General features: G+C 44.7%; 1 protein-coding gene across 1 annotated transcript; it reads left to right on the top strand.

Moving 5' to 3' along the window:
- Positions 1 to 13,547: 13,547 nt before the first annotated feature.
- LOC127040838 (olfactory receptor 52E2-like) lies at positions 13,548 to 16,817 on the top strand. The gene is made up of 2 exons (XM_050935405.1): positions 13,548 to 14,096; positions 16,425 to 16,817. Exons 1-2 carry the CDS (start codon positions 13,548 to 13,550, stop codon positions 16,815 to 16,817), a joined length of 942 nt encoding a protein of 313 aa, XP_050791362.1.
- Positions 16,818 to 18,632: the final 1,815 nt, after the last annotated feature.

Below are 18,632 nucleotides of genomic sequence, written 5' to 3'. Positions count from 1 at the left end.
TCTGCGGCCAGCGGGAGCGACGATCAGCCGGACCTGCAGACAGGGCAAGTAAACAAACCGGCCCAACCCACCAGGGGTTTTCCCTGTACAAGTGGCATCCCAGGTTTGGGAAACACTGTTTTAGAAGAAAAGGAACTCAGATTCCCCAGTATAACAGTGAAGAAGGATAAAGAATCAATGTCTAATGTGGAACCTGTAGAATCCAGTAGTCATGACTCTCCAATAACCATGGTAACAACTGTAAAAGCTTTAGAAGCAATTGCAAAAATTGTAGGGCCAATGAAAAAGGGAGATCCAGTGGCTTCCAGTGGAGCACACTTGGAAACGGTAGTGAAATTCCTCCAGATAGATAAAGAGAATTTAATTAAACTTTTACCATTAACTGTAAACAAAGCCTTATGGAATATGTTGCCACCAATATTTTTAAAAGGAGGAAAATCATTCAGAGACACTGCTGCTTTTAGAAAAAAATATGCATCCAGGCCAGGCAGGACTTACTTTGGTAGCTAACATGAAGCAACGGGAAGTCAAATCACCACATTAATTTCATAACAGACTTTCTGCAGCCCGGATATCTAAGAAAATGCCTGGAAAGGAAACAGAATCACAATATATTAATTTGCTCATTAACCATTCTTTACCAGCAGCTTGGGGTAAAGGAATAGTGCATGTGAACCCCGGGAGCACTCTTGCAAAAGTGCTAGACTTATTGTCTAAAGCCTATAGCTATATTCAAACTCACACCAAAAGAACTCACCCTCCTATAGAAGTTGCTCAAGGAGCTTCAGGTAAATCAGTAATTAAAGTATAAGGCCCACAAACTGTTAGACAAGAACAATCACCTGATCCAAAAGGGTTGGATAATAATATTAAGATCAATTCAAACCCAAGGGGGGCCATACCACCACATCCCCAAATTGAAAATCCCAGATACTATAACCCTAGAAACATGAATGAAGGGATAGCGACACGTTCCATAACATCTTCACCAACTACAAGCAGGAAACAATTCATGTCTGATATGAACTGTTACTGCTCTCACCAGAGAAGCCCGATCTGTCGATCCCCTAGTCCTGTAATGGAGATGATTATTAAAGAACTCCGTTACGTGGGGGAAACATTAGATTCTCACAAGTGGGAAATACAAGAAATACAGCAGCAAATTCATTCCATAATATTAAACAACCAACAACCAACCAACTCAACCCATTCCAGTAGCAACTGAACTGGAATCCTGGATTTCAAATCCACACATGGAGTGTGAGAATCAGGAAGTGAAGAAAAATGTAGACTCAGAGGAACAGAATGTGAAATGCCAAAAGGTCCCCTGCAGAGTTGTTGTCTCTTTAAGAAGAGATGTAAGCAAGGAACCCACCATATCCTCAATGGTGAGGAGCCTCCATTTTTTGTTTATTATTAATTCTGGCACCTCAATCTGAATAATTAATGATCAAAATTTAAAATCATCCCCTTTATCATCAGGACAATCCAGAGTGTTAGCAGCATTTGCAAGTAACCAAATCACAGCTGTGTTATCAAACCCAGTAGTGATAAAAACAGGAAACATGAAACAAAAATGTATTTGCACCAGCAAATTTAAACAAACCCTGCAATTTATTGGAATAAATTTTCTGAAGAAACATGGAGGCATTATAGATTTAACCAGTCACTTGCTCTGCATAACTATAGTACAGGCATTAAACAATCAATCTGTTGTCATTTCCATTTGTAACATTGTTTCAACTGTAACAAAACCGGAAATATATACCCTAGAAAATATTGCAGAAGGGAAAACGGATGTGCAGGCATTGGTAACTAAGCATGTTGATGCTTTTGCTAAACATAAGCATACATTTGGAAAGATGAATACGACTGTTAACATTTCAGGAGAAGATTTTCCCCCACAGTTCAGCTATCTTCAATGGACAAATGAAATGAATTCTGTCTAGTTTTCCAGACCATCTGCTTTTTTCAGTATGTAGATAACATTTTTTTATCTGCAGAGACTCAGGAGGAACATCTGGAGTGCCTGGATGAACTTCTACAAATCGTTAAGGAAGCAGGACTAAAGAGTTACCCAGCAAAGGTGCAACTAATAGATCCCAAAGTGTATTTTTTAGGCATCACATTGTCTCAAGGAAGTCTGACACCTGCCCAACACAAGATGAATGCAATTTGGGAATTGTCTGTGCCCACTAACATAAATTCTTTACCTTCTTTTTTAGGCTTAGCAGGAGACCATTGGGAATTCGTCCTTAACTTTGCTCACATTGGTCATCCACGCTACAATCTCTTGAAAAATGAAGTTGCCTGCATTACTGCTTGCTTTAACTTGATGAATGCATTTACATGCTGGTCCGCCCAGACCCAAGCAACAGATCCCAGCAAACCATATCATCTAGAGGTATCTGGTATTCCTGAATCCAAAGGGTTTGCACTTTGGTGTTGGCAGCATGTACCCATCTATGGTCAGAGAGAAGCTGTAACCTTGAGAGTTTAGTACAAGTCTGGAGTGGCCAGTATTAATTTTCAGAGTCCTTGCAGGTCCACACCTTCTGCACTCGAAATGCCAGAGTGGGGAATCAGCCTTGACAGTTGTGTTGGAACTGAACTCAAATTTGCCTATTAAAGCTAAAAATTGGCAAATAATAGTATCTTGGGTCCAAGAAAGAAGGAACCCAGACCAAAACCAATTTGGAATACCAGGCCTGTCAACTAAAATCTTCTTTAAATGGAATTATCAACCAAACCAAAAACAATTTATATCTAAGACTTGGAATAAGCTTTGTTTACTGCATGAACTAATAGTACAACTGTAGCAATTCATAAGGTTCAAAATCATATGCCAGGTTTGTACAGACTAGGATTGAAAGATGGGCAAAAATTGCTATTGTGGAAGGATTTCCCACTGAAGGTTCAGAAACATGAAGAAAGTTATGTACACTATTTTCCAAAGAAATCAGGCAGCTAAATACTTCACCCAGTCACTCATAACAATTTTTACCAACACTTTAAAGAAATAGTACGGAAACATATTATTCTTGTATATGATATGTAAAAAAATGAGCACGTCCTATGTAAATTGGGGGGGAAATCTCTCCCTTATTGGACGAATCTGGGGGAGAAGGATGTAAAACATATATTCCAGAGGAAGTTCACACTTTGCCAATCAGTAATGAAATTCCAAATGGATCCTGGGAAAACAGAACTAAATGTCAAAGGTCAGTAAGAACTGAAACAATAATCAAATACAATCTAAAGCATAAGAATAAGGAAAAATATAAAGGCCTTATCCAAATTAAGGTTTTAGATAAAGTCAAAGTTATTAATAAATATTTAAAAGTAGAGGCATAGGCAAGGATAGTGAAAAATAACCATGATTCACATAACTCAGTGGAATGTCCAGAATTGCAGAAAGACCCTGTTATTGGTCTCACTGCCACACCTATGGCAGGAGTATTAATCAACCAAGTAAAATTCATGCATATTCCTGTTCTGTTAATTTTATCTAAGTGGCAAACCGTGAGAGGGCCAGCAGATTCTAACACCATCTAGGAAGATGCAAGTATGTCTGTAGGTATAACTGGGGGTGTTCATTATATTTATCTATAGAAATTGTGTATGCTGTAACATTTATTACTTTGTTGGTAACTTTAATAAAACTACAAAAAGATAGATGCTGTTGTAATTGTAGATGTTATGTGCCTGTGGTTTCATGTGTTCCTATGAACTCTAGATCTAAAACAAACAGAGGTAACACTGTTAAACTCAAAATGACAGCCACTAGAGCCAAATGCACTGAAACATGTGATTCATCAGGGCATGCAATGGCATGTGACCTCTGGAATCTTATTAAAAAAATTCAGCATCATATTAGCTATCTGCCAGTCATCTGGTACAGAGGCTGATTTAAGTGATAGGTAACATAGAACAGTTAGTTGTTCTGCAATTTGATATTTGAGTTCCTTAACAACTCTTAGCTGAATATCATTTGGTCCTGGTGACTTTTACTTGTAATTGATCAGTTATAAAACCTAGGTGGCAGATGTCATAAACATATAGCTAAGAGTAGCATAAAATCCCTCCTTTACCTGTAAGGGGTTAAGGAGCTTAAAAAACCTAAAGAACCAATAAGAAAAGAAGATACTTTAAAATCTGTGTGGTGGGGGGAGGTTTTGTATGTGCTTTCTTTCTTTGTTTTCTCCTTAGATGAGAAAGGGACAAGGTGGGGAAAAAACATCTCTTAAAAAACTACCTGAAATGACCATCTAAGATTATAAAAATTGTAAGTAAAGGCAAGGAAATGTGTTAGATTATCTTTCGTTTTGGCTTGTGAATTTTCCCTATGTTAAGAGGGAGGTTTATTTGTGGTTTTTGTGACTTTGAAGCTAAGCCTAGAAGGGAATCCTCTGTGTTTTAAATATGTTATTTACCCTGTAAAGTTATCATCCATCCTGATTTTGCAGGTGTGATTCTTTTACTTTTCTTTAAAAAAAATAAAATTATTCTTTTAAGAACCTGATTGATTTTCAGTGTCCTAAAAACCCGGGGGTTTGATCTGTGCTCAAATTGTACCAATTGGTGAGGATATTATTCTCAATCCTCCCCAGGAAAGGGGGTGAAGGGGCTTGGGGAAATATTTTGGGGACACAGGGACTCCAAGTGACCCTTTTCCTTAATCTTTGTCTAAATCAGTTAGTGGTGGCAGCAATACTGTCCAAGGACAAGGAAAGGAATTTGTGCCTTGAGGAAGTTTTTAACCTAAGCTGATAGAAATAAGCTTAGAGGGTATTTCATGCAGGTCCCCATATCTGTACCCCAGAGTTCAGAGTGGGGAGGGAACCCTGACAGGTGTCTTTGACTCAGTGGTGTTAATAGCAGAGCCCCATTTCACAGGATGTTGTACTGACAAATACGTTACAGATTGAGAGGCGCTGAGATGCTACTGTAACTGATGCCGTAGCTAAGTGCCTTAGGGAGATATCAGCTCTGTATCCCTCATAAGGGCGATTTGAGTCTCTGGGTGCAGAACCTGAACTCTTCCCAACACCCCTCGGTGATGAGGCCTGTCATTAGTGTCCCTGCCTGCAGGTATATGGGATCTTGGGGAGCAATTACCACACAGCTGGGGTTCCAATTAATTTCTTTATTAAAGGAAAAAAAAAGGAAGTGGTTGGAATTTAATAATGAAATACGATGGGATGGGGTGTATAGGGTGTTTGCAATAGACAACGATAGTGGGGGGTTCTTCTTATTGAACAGTGTAGGGAGTTCTAATAGTGGGCTACAGCAAGTGGGGTTCAGCACAATGGGATACAGTACAGTCAATAAACAACTCTAGATACAGTGTGGAAATGCAAAGCGTACTCAAAAGAAATGCAAAATAAACTGGTAGCTTCTATATGAGTTAATAGCTAGATACACAATGTAACACAGTGGCATCAATGTAAATACAAAGTATATCAGAAAAGTGGAGGCAACCAATGGAGTGTTATAATTACAAGGAAAATGTGAGTTACAGTACAACAATACAATATCAATATAAAGGCTGGGTCAAGAAACAGGAGGGCGGGGAGTGAGTGATTAGTGGTATGCAGACGAGCGGCTGGAAGCAGCGAGAGACTCTGAAGCCCTGCAGGGCAAGGACAACGGAGCAGTGTGATGGTGATCTTCGGTAGGGGAGGGGCAGCGGAGAAGTGTAAAGAAAGGCTAGAGAGAGGTTTAAGCAACAAGCGGACACCAAAAACAAAGGTTAAAAAAAAAAGCTGCAAAGGGTTAGGGAAGTTATACAGGAGGAAAAGCAGCAAGGGGTTTGGGAAGTTCGGAGAGTGATGCAGATGGGGGGGGGAGCAGCAAGGAGTTGGGAAGTTCGGAGAGTGCAGATGTGGGGGAAAAAGCAGCAAAGGGTTATAACAGGGGAGACACGGAGGAGCACACAGAGGGGGAGATTGGAGCGGGGGAAAAACAGACACGGGAAAGTTCAGGGAGAGATCGGGACAGCGGGATGGCGAATTTAAGCAGCAAAAGACCTTATCTATCTTAACCAATGACTAGGCAAAACAACAAATATCACAATTCTAAGCAAAGCTATAACAGGCAACTATACAGAGCAACAAAACAGTAAACTATAACAAGGCAGTTGAAACTTACAAGCTCTACAATCTTAACAAACTATGACTTATTAAACTAAAAAAACCAAGACCTATGGTGCACCTTATGCTATGGGGAGGTTACAGAGGGCAGAGTGGTATTTGCCCAGGGTACAACTCCCAAGGAAGCCAAAGGATGGTGGCTGAAGCCAAGGGATACAGCTGAAAGCAGGGAGCCCAGAGGCAAAGCCCACAGGAGCAGCGCTTAGCAGCGGCACAAACTTATTTTTAGCAGCAAAGTGCCCTGGAGTTTAAGAGAGGTTTTAAGACACAGACCAAGGTTTAGCTTGAGTCTGTGTGCTGGGGAAACAGAGCCAGCAGCTAAAATAATAAAATAAAAGTATACAAAGTTTTACAGAGGGATTCTTACCAGTCCCCAAGGCAGCAGCAAAGGCAGAAGCAGCAGCAACATCAGAAGAGGCAAGGAGGGCTCGGTAGAGTCTCAATAATCAGGAGATCTCTCAGGTAGCAATTCGTTCTTCGTGGGGGGGGTGTTCAAAAAACGGGGGTGCGCTCAAAAATAAAACGAGAGCGGAGAAAGGACCCCCCAGAACCCCTGGCTGATCAGACCAGGCAGCAATGCAGGAACCTTTCTGAGGTGTGTTTCAAAAATGTCTGGTTTTAAAGGCAAACTTGGGCAGTTTCCCGCCAGTAATCCTGATAGGCTCCCTCTGGCACAGAGGAGGGGGCACAGGGAAAAACTGAAGGTAAGCCCAGAGACATGACTGGACATAGTCCTGTGCAATAGGTGACTCAAGAGCACATGAGGCCTATGACTCATGCCCAGGATCTTAAAAACACATTAGGTCTTGCAGCTCTGGACATTGCCTGCCCTACACCAAGCCCAGGCTCAACAGGTGATAACAGGACTAACCCTTTGAACAGGGCAGTGGTCTCACTTAGCACGCAGCACAAGTGGCCATCCCTTTGAGAACTGCAATGGCTTTTGTTAAACAACTTAAGGGGCCCTCCCTTTGAGAAGGGCAGTGGCCCTGGTAAACAACTTAACAGCCAGGGAAGGGCGGCCACAGGAGAACAGAAAACAAAATGGAGTCTGGGGACAGCTGTAAGAAACTCAGGGCTTGTCTACATCAGAAAGTTGCAGCGCTGGTGAGGGAGTTACAGCGCTGCAACTTAGGAGGTGTACACATCTGCAGGGCACCACCAGCGCTGCAACTCCCTGTTTGCAGCGCTGGCCGTACTCCCGTTTTGTCTCGGGTGTAGAGGATCCAGCGCTGGTGATCCAGCGCTGGTAATCAAATATAGACACTTACCAGCGCTTTTCTTGACCTCCGTGGAATAAGCAGGTATCCCAGCATACCTGAGGAAGCCTCTGGTAATCAAGCTGGTCTCCTTCCCCGGCTTGCTCTCGCGTTCCCCGAACCCCGAGCAAGCAGGTCTCCTTCCCTGAGGTTTGCTGGGTGGTTCCGGGAAGGCGAGAGCAAACCGGGGAAGGAGACCAGCTTCGCCGCGGTTTGCTCTCGCGTTCCCCGAACAAGCAGGTCTCCTTCCCTGCGGTTTGCAGGGTGGTTCGCGGAACGCGAGAGCAAACCGCGGCGAAGCTGGTCTCCTTCCCCGGCTTGCTCTCGCGTTCCCCGAACCCCGAGCAAGCAGGTCTCCTTCCCTGAGGTTTGCTGGGTGGTTCCGGGAAGGCGAGAGCAAACCGGGGAAGGAGACCAGCTTCGCCGCGGTTTGCTCTCGCGTTCCGCGAACCACCCTGCAAACCGCAGGGAAGGAGACCTGCTTGTTCGGGGAACGCGAGAGCAAACCGCGGCGAAGCTGGTCTCCTTCCCCGGTTTGCTCTCGCGTTCGCCGAACCCCCGAGCAAGCTGGTCTCCTTCCCTGCGGTTTGCAGGGTGGTTCGCGGAACGCGAGAGCAAACCGGGGAAGGAGACCAGCTTCGCCGCGGTTTGCTCTCGCGTTCCCCGAACAAGCAGGTCTCCTTCCCTGCGGTTTGCAGGGTGGTTCGCGGAACGCGAGAGCAAACCGCGGCGAAGCTGGTCTCCTTCCCTGGTTTGCTCTCGCCTTCCCCAAAACCCCTTGAAGCCGCCCAACAGCGCTGCAGTGTGGCCACATCTAACACCACTTGCAGCGCTGGTTGCTGTAAGTGTGGCCACTCTGCAGCGCTGGCCCTATACAGCTGTACTAATACAGCTGTAACAACCAGCGCTGCAAAATTTTAGATGTAGACATGGCCTCATACCCTCTGGAGCCCAAATGTGTCTGCAACGCACCTATGATGCAAGTAAGCGGGTAGGGACTGTAGCCTAAATGGGAGATACAGTTGTAGAAGTGGTTTGGTTTATTTACCAATATCTTCTCACCTGAGCAGCACCCTGCAATAGCCCCAGGGCAACAGATCAGGTAAATAGCATGACTGTTCCCTCATAAAATGTGGGATGTCTTGTGAGATGAACTCAAGGTCATTTTAGCCCTGAGAGAGGTGGAGGAATCGCACAGTGAGTGGAGAAGTCTCATTGTTCTAGCTCTGACCCAGGATATCATAACCCGTTTCTGCATCCATTTGCAAAAGATCAGCACACAGAGTAGATTATTATTAGAACACGTGGTAGCTGTCAGACATATATTCAGCTTGAAACCTCACAAAGGCTCCCTGACAAATAACATTAATGCCAGAATCCTGGGACAAGAAAGCCTTTTACACTCTCTTTGTCTTAAATAAATGCAGAATCAGGTAATTTGACCTCTACAGGGTGACACTCATTTTTCAGAGGCTAATGGACTGGATATTACAGCTGCATAGGCAGTATGAAACAGTACACTGCTACGATAAACTGAAAATGGTTTTAGGTCCCTGCTTTTGTGGGAGCATTCTCACACATTGTGCAGATGGCAGTACATTACACACAGAACAAACAGCCATCATCATTTGCTACACTGAACAGTCTGCAACACACTGTTTGCTCTGAAAACCTAAGCCCCTGTTCTCGGCAAATCATTTATTTTCTCCCGGGAGTGATTCTCGGGCTGAAGTTCTCCAGGGTCCATTTTCTGCTCTTCCAGCTGCTCACACAGAGTCCAGGGAATTGTACAGGAGTCCTGGCCAATTTGAAAATCCACAGGGATTGTACCGGGGAATCATAAAGGTCGCTGTGCAGCATGCCGAGTGTCAGACATGTGACATTCATACACTGATTCTCAAGACTCTACCTTGCTGTTGCAGTAAAAAGATTTCCTCTCTCTGCTGCATGGGATTTTGGTGAGTTGCCTGTTTCTGCATTAAAGTGAGTGATAAGTGCTGAGGAAGTTTTCCAGAGTTCAAATCAAGAACCAGCTGGGCAGGAATTCACCAGCACGGTGACTTGAATTGTTTAGTACTGTCAGAAAAAACAAGGGATTTTCTTGGAAAAATTGGAACTACAAATAGATTGGAAATAGTTTAGACAAATATTTGCATTTAAGTTCAATTTGTTTTCTCCTACTGTATCCTTCTATCTTTCTCAGTAAATTTTTTTTTTTTTGAGCTGTATGTTTTTTCTTGTGGTTTGCTCAAGTTTTCCAATTCAGCAACCTCAGTGCCCTTTTTGGAAGTGCAGCCAAAGCTTCTGCAGTGGGTATCTGTGTTACCAGAGGGTTCACAACAAGAATAGGCCACACACTGGGTAGATTCTACTCTCTGATTCTGCCTTCACTGGGTCACTTCAGATTGACCTCCCTGAGAGCAAAATCAAGGCCCCTGTGTTTTGAAACTCCCAATTTTCATTCCCAGTCTCAGAATGTCACATGAACTGGGGGTTCCCTCAGACTCTCTCAGCACCCTAACAGAACAGCGCTCTCTGCAGGAGGACCCGAAGCCGTGAATTTCACAGCCAGGAGGCAAAAGTTAAACATTCAGGGTGAATCTGATCCCCGTGAGATCCAAGGAAAAATTCCTAAGTGAGCCAGAAGTTTGCTCTAAATCCACATGTAGTGACTTAAATCAATGCCCTGATTTACATTGGCCATGAGCCTCCAGTGACTTCATCTGGAGTCACCCCAGAGGCCTCTAAGGACGGATGAGCTTGTTCAGACCCAAGAAGAACTGATAGTACAGTTGCTTAAATCTCAAATTCACAGACTTAAAGCTTCAAAACAATTAGGATAACCATTTTTTTCAAGGAGGAGTAGAGGGAGAGAAAACCTTCATCTCCATTTCTGGAGAGGATGAGAAGCATTAAAGGTTGTGTTGCAAATGTTACCTGGGGAGGTCCAGGAACACACAGTGTGTGCGGTGAGTGCAGGCAGGACTGCAGAACATGCAGTATTCAGATCACAGTGGCACGGAGTCCTGAAACTATGCAGCATGGGGAACGGACGTCCTCCAAAGAGGCATCATGAGGCCTCCTGGGTCTAGGGGGTGTCTGAAAATGCAATGAAAAGTGGGCAACACTCTAGCACAGGGGTAGGCAACCTATGGCATGGGTGCTGAAGGAAGCACGCGAGCTGATTTTCAGTGGCACTTACACTGCCCAGGTCCTCGCTACCTGTCCGGGGGCTCTGCCTTTTAATTTAATTTTAAATGAAGCTTCTTAAATATTTTAAAAACCTTATTTACTTTACATACAGCAATAGTTTAGTTATATATTATAGACTTATAGAAAGAGAACCTCTAAAAATGTTAAAATTATTACTGGCAAGCAAAATCTTAAATCAGAGTGAATAATGAAGACACGGCACAGCACTTCTGAAAGGCTGCCAACCCCTGCTCTAACTGATGGTCTCTGACACCATCTCCCATCCAGCCCATACTGCCTTCCATGAGAAAGCCCACTACAGTTTTGTGGCAACATCAGCAATTGCCAACACAGAAAAGCAGCCTCAGGAAGGGGTATCAGGGTTTCTAACTGGCCGCAGTACGTTAAAGCTTTGTGTCTTTTTGAAGAAAAGTTGCTCAGACTGGGTCCTTTTAATCTCACCTCTTCTCCCACTCCTGCTAGGTCTGTCCATCTCTCCTTCCCTGCACAGGCTGAGCTGCAGCCAGGGTTCCCTTTGCCCCCAGAAAGGCAGTTTAGTCTCATCTCCCCCTTTTCCCTGGTGCAGGCAGACACTGAATTTAACCTCGTCTGAGGAGATAGTTCTGTGAGCTGTTGCTGTGGTGCATGGCACCTGCTTTTGGTCCTGGGTGAGGAGTATCACTGTGTGGCAGGGATAGAAGTTCTGGAGGTGGGGGTCTACATGGACAGGTGACCAGCACCAAGAGTTGTGTGGAAAGAAGAGGGGTGTACAGAGACAGGCTGGCCGTGCTGGAGGCTGTGGGGGCAGGTGGAGGGTTTACACAGAAAATTAGGCACTGCTGAGGGTTGTGGAGGCAGGCAGGGGATGTGCAGTGACAGCTGAGTAGCACTGAGGCTTTTTGAGTGCTGTGACGGTCTACAGCTTGGGGGAGAGTACTGTAACCCCCATATTCCTCATTTTCAGATCATCAAGATCTTACATATAAAGCATGCCTTGTACAGTATCAAGGGAAATGTTATGATCTGCTGAAAGTCATGTCTTTATCCATATATGTATCATTAATGTATATGGGGCAATGAGAATTCTGTTGTACGGTGGTCACTAAAACATGCTGTAAGTTGGGGAATCAGCTAGATACTAGCCCCCACCCTGAGGCAACAGCAGGGAAAGGAACCAACACCCAGGCAGGGTGTCAAACAACCCATCAACAGTCATTGTCCAGCAAGGGAGCTCCAATGCAATGACTCACCTGCCTGAGGCACTACAAAGGGAATTGCTAAACTTTGCTTGGAGAGAATCAGCAATGCCCCCCAGGCATGCCTCAATGTGTGCTCCTCAAGCACAGGACTGAGGGTATAAAACAGACAGAGTGGAAACATACTGGGCCCTTCTCCTGCCCCAAACTTCGCTGCTAGCACTGAAGACATTGAGAAGAAAACAACACGCCAACAGGGAGATTGGCCCAGGTTTAAGAAACCAACCTGTATATTAAGGACTGCAATATCCAGTGGGGTGAGAAAAACAGCTTCATCTCGATGTTGCCCAGTCTAATAGGGTTGAGAGTTTAGACTGCATATTTTTTTTTAATATCGGTAACCACTCTGACATTTTGCCTGTCACTTAACATCAGTTAAGATCTGTCTTTGTAGTTAACAAATGTGCTGTTTATTCTACCTGAAGCAGTGTGTTTGGTTTGAAGTGTGTAAGAGACTCCCCTGGGGATAACAAGCCTGGTGCATATCAATTTCTTTGTTAAATTGATGAACTCATATAAGCTTGCAGTATCCTGTGGGCATAACTGGACACTGCAAGACAAAGATTCCTAGGGTTTTGTCTAAGACTGAAGATATTGGCTAATGTCATTCACTTGCACGATCCAAGGGACAGTTTACATGGCAGAGGCTGTGCGTGAACAGCCCAGGAGTGGGGGGTTCTCACTGCAGAGTAGGGTCAGTCTGGCTCCAAGAGTCGAGGCTTGGAGTGACCTAGCAGATCACCGGTCCAGATGACACCAGAGGGGAACGTCACAGAGTTGCAGAGCGGCATGTTGATGGACAGGTGGGTAGTGCTGCTGAAATAATCTTTTTCTGTATGATTGTTGATCCAAGGCCAGCTTTGGGACTTTTCCTGGTACAGAGTGTGGGGAGCTTCAGAGTCTCTTTGCTCTGGCAAGCCACAAAATTGCAGCCTGGGTGACAGAACCTTTATTCAGTTTTGTTCCCAATTGTTGTTTTTATGTAGCTTCAGGCATTTCATTGCTAGAAATAACCACTGATATTTTGTGACAACGTACCCCATATTTATCATAGTGATATCATTATAATATGATTACATGATTATAGCATAATTATAGTATAATTATGACACATTTTATGCAAGAGGGGTCATTATCTGATTCGTATGCATGTATGATTTTTGTCTGCAGTTATGAATATTGACTACTTATCTGTATTTCAAATGCAGTTACAACTGGGTAAGGACCACTAGGCAGGATGATTTCAGTCTAGATAGCCGGTTGGGACGGGCCTATTCAGAGCAATGAGTCATTGGAGGAAACAATAGGCATTAAGAGAAACTTATCTCCCACCAGATGAGGCTGTCTGAGAATGCTTCAGACAGCCTATACATAATGGATGCTATGACTTTACAAGGGCATGTCACCAGGCCAAAGAACTCTGGGCTCCATCTGTAATTTTCCCACAAACTAGTCTGGAAACCAAGTTTTGAAAGACATGGTTCCCGTCAGATGCTTAAGTTATATAAAGCAGGGAGTGACATCATTGGTGGTTCTTCACTCCCCACTCAAGAAGACTCCTAGATGTTAATAGCTATAAAATATTTACTGTACTATTTGTTATAAAGTGTGTAAACCCCTCGCTGTGCTTCTCTCTCTTGATAGGCACATTGAGCATTTCTGAGTCATACCAACACATCAACCACTTCATGGCAGCTTTCAACTTCACCCCCTCTGACCCTTCGATGTTCATCCTAATGGGCATCCCCAGCCTGGAGGCTGCCCACATCTGGATTTCCATCCCTTTCTCTACGTTCTACATTATAAGCCTGTTGGGAAATTTCACTCTTCTGTGTGTTGTACGTAAGGAGCAGACCCTGCACAAGCCGATGTACCTGCTGCTCTGCATGCTGGCGCTCACAGACATCGCCACACCTACCTTCGTCATGCCAAAGCCACTGGGCATATTTTGGTTCAATTTGAAAGGCATTAGTATGGCTGGCTGCCTCACCCAGATGTTCTTCCTTCACACAGTTTCTGTTATGCACTCAGCCACCCTCGTAACAATGGCTTTTGATCGCTATGTTGCCATATGTAACCCTCTGAGATACGCCACCATCCTCACCAATGCACAAATAGCTAAGCTCGGGCTTGTAGGTCTGATGAGAGCGGTTCTCTTCATTCTGCCTCTGCCCCTGCTCCTGAGCAGGCAGCCATTCTGTACCAACCGCATTATCCCCCACACGCAATGCGAGTACATAGCTGCAAAGAATCCTGTGGCACCTTATAGACTAACAGACGTTTTGGAGCATGAGCTTTCGTGGGTGAATACCCACTTCCTCAGATGCATGTAATGGAAATATCCAGGGGCAGGTATATATATGTGTGCTAGCAAGCAAGCTAGAGATAACGAGGTCAGTTCAATCAGGGAGGATGAGGCCCTGTTCTAGCAGTTGAGGTGTGAAAACCAAGAGAGGAGAAACTGGTTCTGTAATTGGCAAGCCATTCACAGTCTTTGTTCAATCCTGAGCTGATGGTGTCAAATTTGCAGATGAACTGAAGCTCAGCAGTTTCTCTTTGAAGTCTGGTCCTGAAGTTTTTTTGCTGCAGGATGGCCACCTTAAGGTCTGCTATAGTGTGGCCAGGGAGGTTGAAGTGCTCTCCTACAGGTTTTTGTATATTGCCATTCCTAATGTCTGATTTGTGTCCATTTATCCTTTTCCGTAGAGACTGTCCAGTTTGGCCGATGTACATAGCAGAGGGGCATTGCTGGCATATGATGGCGTATATTACATTGGTGGATGTGCAGGTGAATGAACCAGTGATGGTGTGGCTGATCTGGTTAGGTCCTGTGATGGTGTCGCTGGTGTAGATATGTGGGCAGAGTTGGCATCGAGGTTTGTTGCATGAATTGGTTCCTGAGCTAGAGTTATTATGGTGTGGTGTGCAGTCACTGGTGAGAATATGTTTCAGGTTGGCAGGTTGTCTGTGGGCAAGGATTGGCCTGCCACCCAAGGCCTGTGAAAGTGTGGGATCATTGTCCAGGATGGGTTGTAGATCCTTGATGATGCGTTGGAGGGGTTTTAGCTGGGGGCTGTATGTGATGGCCAGTGGAGTCCTGTTGGTTTCTCTCTTGGGTTTGTCTTGCAGTAGGAGGCTTCTGGGTACACGTCTGGCTCTGTTGATCTGTTTCCTTATTTCCTCGTGCGGGTATTGTAGTTTTGAGAATGCTTGGTGGAGATTTTGTAGGTGTTGGTCTCTGTCTGAGGGGTTAGAGCAGATGCGGTTGTACCTCAGTGCTTGGCTGTAGACAATGGATCGTGTGATGTGCCCGGGATGGAAGCTGGAGGCATGAAGGTAGGCATAGCGGTCGGTGGGTTTTCGATATAGTGTGGTGTTAATGTGACCATCACTTATTTGCACCGTGGTGTCAAGAAAGTGGACCTCCCGTGTAGATTGGTCCAGGCTGAGGTTGATGGTGGGGTGGAAGCTGTTGAAATCATGGTGGAATTTTTCCAGAGTCCCCTTCCCATGGGTCCAGATGATGAAGATGTCATCAATGTAGCGTAGATAGAGAAGGGGTGTGAGTGGACGAGAGCTGAGGAAGCGTTGTTCCAGGTCAGCCATGAAGATATTGGCATATTGTGGGGCCATGCGGGTGCCCATAGCAGTGCCACTGATCTGGAGATATATATTGTCATCAAATTTGAAATAGTTGTGTGTAAGTATAAAGGCACAGAGCTCAGCAGCCAGTTGTGCTGTGGCATCATCAGGGATAGTGTTCCTGACAGCTTGTATTCCATCTGTGTGTGGGATGTTTGTGTAGAGAGCCTCTACATCCATGGTGGCTAGGATGGTGTTTTCTGGGAGGTCACCAATGCATTGTAGTTTCCTCAGGAAATCAGTGGTGTCGCGGAGATAGCTGGGAGTGCTGGTGGCATAGGGTCTGAGTAGAGAGTCCATATATCCAGACAGTCCTTCAGTGAGAGTGCCAATGCCCGAGATGATGGGGCATCCAGGATTTCCGGGTTTGTGGATCTTGGGTAGTAGACAGAATAACCCTGGTCGGGACTCTAGGGGTATGTTGATTTCTTCTGGTGTTAGTGTAGGGAGTGTCCTGAGTAGATGCTGTAGTTTCTTAGTGTATTCCTCAGTGGGATCTGAGGGAAGTGGCCTGTAGAATTTGGTATTGGAGAGTTGTCTGGCTGCCTCCTTTTGATAGTCAGACCTGTTCATGATGACAACGGCACCTCCTTTATCAGCCTCTTTGATGATAATGTCAGGGTGGTTTCTGAGGCTGTGGATGGCATTGCGTTCTGCATGACTTAGGTTGTGAGGCAAGCGATGTTGTTGTTCCACGATTTCTGCCTGTGCACGCCGGCGGAAGCATTCAATGTATAGGTCCAGGCTGTCATTTCGACCCTCAGGAGGAGTCCATGTGGAGTTCTTTTTCTTCTGCTGTTGGTGGGAGGGCACCCGTGTATCAGTGCACTGTTCAGTGTTGTCCTGGAAGTATTCTTTGAGTCGGAGACGGCGAAAGTAGGCTTCCAGATCGCCACAGAACTGTATCATGTTGGTGGGGGTACATAGCTGTGGTCAAGATTGCATGTGGGGACATTACAGTCATTAGGATATATAGCTTGATGCTAATGTTTGTAGTTTTGGAGTTTGACCTGATGCTCATTGCCCTGTCCTATGGTCAGATCATCAGGGCCGTCCTCAGAATCTCCTCTAAGAAAGCCCACCAGAAAGCTTTCAACACTTGCACAACCCACATCTGTGTGATGCTGACATATTACATCCCTAGCGTCTTCTCCATTTTCACATATCAGTTTGGTCAAGGCATCGCTCCCCATGTTCACATCATCTTGGCTGACCTCTATCTCCTTATCCCTCCCATGCTCAACCCGATCATTTATGGGATCAGAACCAAAGAGCTTCGTGACAAAACTAGCAAATACACCTGCTGCAGAAAGTGATCGCCTGGGGCCACTCACTTGAAACCTCTATTACAAGAGGGGGAAAGCATATCTCCTCATTAATCAAGGGTGCCCTGTCCCAATTTGATTGAGCTCAGCATTGTGGAAGTACACAATCTGAGAAGTTCCTCCCACACAATATATTATCACTCCATCACTCAGCACGGCTCTTTCCATTGCTGAGTTACCTCTCTCTGAGCATCACTTGACCTCTTTCATTGTCACTCATCAGCCTCCATCCCCACACACCCTGTTACTCAGCCTTTCCGTGACGCTTAGACTATGTCTACACTAACACGGTAAGTGAACTTACTCTACGCAATTCCAGCTACGGGAATAAGGTAGCTGGAGTCGATGTACCTTGGGTAAAGTTACTGCAGGGTCTACACTGTGGGAGCGGGAGGGGAGGTTGACAGGAGAAAATCTCCCATTGACTTATCTTACTCTTCTCTTTACTAGACCCACTAAATCGACCACCAATGGATCGATCTCAGAGCATCGATCCCAGCTGAGTGTAGACCTGACCTGAGACTACCATTAGATACTGAAGCATTTTGAGGCACAGTAGTTTTCCATTAGTCCCTGTGTCGTCTTGGTTGTTTTCAATTTTACACACAGAAGCTACACTTTCACATAACCAAAGAGAAAAAGAAAGAATTAGCAATGCTGAAGTTCTTTGTCATATGTACAGTGATTCGGTGAACAAAATGTACCTGATTTTTCTATGTTGAATCCGTCACAAAACCTGGAGGATAAACCTAATGTTTCTACTGGAAAGTCCTTATACAGGAAAACTGCTGTAGGAATTGAAGACATTCTACTAGAGCTTACTGGTGAGAGTTGTGAAACCGTGTGTTTTTGATAACTGGACTGCGATATTTAACTACTACAGCATCTTTGAGTAAAAATAACTTACTGCTTTGCACAGCTGATTTTGGAGTGGAACAGACTATGAACTTTCCTTGTGTCCCAGAGAGGGCTCTTTGTGATGTCCGTGTGTCCACAAAGCAAGGTTTTTGTTTTCGTGCACCTTTCCCATTTTTTTGTTCATTGTTCTTGTGACAGGTTAGATCACAGAACCCCCCTTGGAAGACAATCCAGACAATCCAGGAAGTTTTTGAAAGTGTAGGGGGACAATTTCCTGGTCGAAGTGCTGGAGGAACCATATAGGGGCAGAGCTCCTCTTGACCTACTGCTGACAAACAGAGAAGAGTTAGTAGAGGAAGCAAAAGTGGATGGGAAGCTGGGAGGCAGTGACCATGAGATGGTTGATTTCAGGATCCTGACACAAGGAAGAAAGGAGAGCAGCAGAATATGGATCCTAGACTTCAGAAAAGCAGACTTTAACTCCCTAAGGGAGCTGATGGGCAGGTTCCCCTGGGAAAATAACATGAGGGGAAAGGATTCCAGGAGAGCTGGCTGTATTTTAAAGAATACTAATTGAAGTTGCAGGAAAAAAAACATCCCAATGTGTGAGAAGAATAGTAAATGTGGCAGGTGACCAGCTTGACTTAACAGTGAAATCCTTGCTGATCTTAAACGCAAAAAAGAAACTTACAAGAAGTGGAAGATTGTTCAGGGAGGAGTATAAAAATATTGCTCAGGCTGCAGGAGTGAAATCAGGAAGGCCAAATCACACTTGGAGTTGCAGCTAGCAAGAGATGTTAAGAGTAACAAGAAGGGTTTCTTCAGGTATGTTAGCAACAAGAAGAAAGTCAAGGAAAGTGTAGGCCCCTTACTGAACGAGGAAGGCAACCTAGTGACAGAGGATGTGGAAAAAGCTAATGTACACAATCCTTTTTTTGCCTTTGTCTT

Source organism: Gopherus flavomarginatus (genome assembly GCF_025201925.1).
Source record: "Gopherus flavomarginatus isolate rGopFla2 chromosome 1 unlocalized genomic scaffold, rGopFla2.mat.asm SUPER_1_unloc_2, whole genome shotgun sequence".
Taxonomy (NCBI): Eukaryota; Metazoa; Chordata; order Testudines; family Testudinidae; genus Gopherus; species Gopherus flavomarginatus.
Note: the sequence above shows the minus strand (reverse complement) of the source record. Positions and strands in the feature narration are given on the sequence as shown.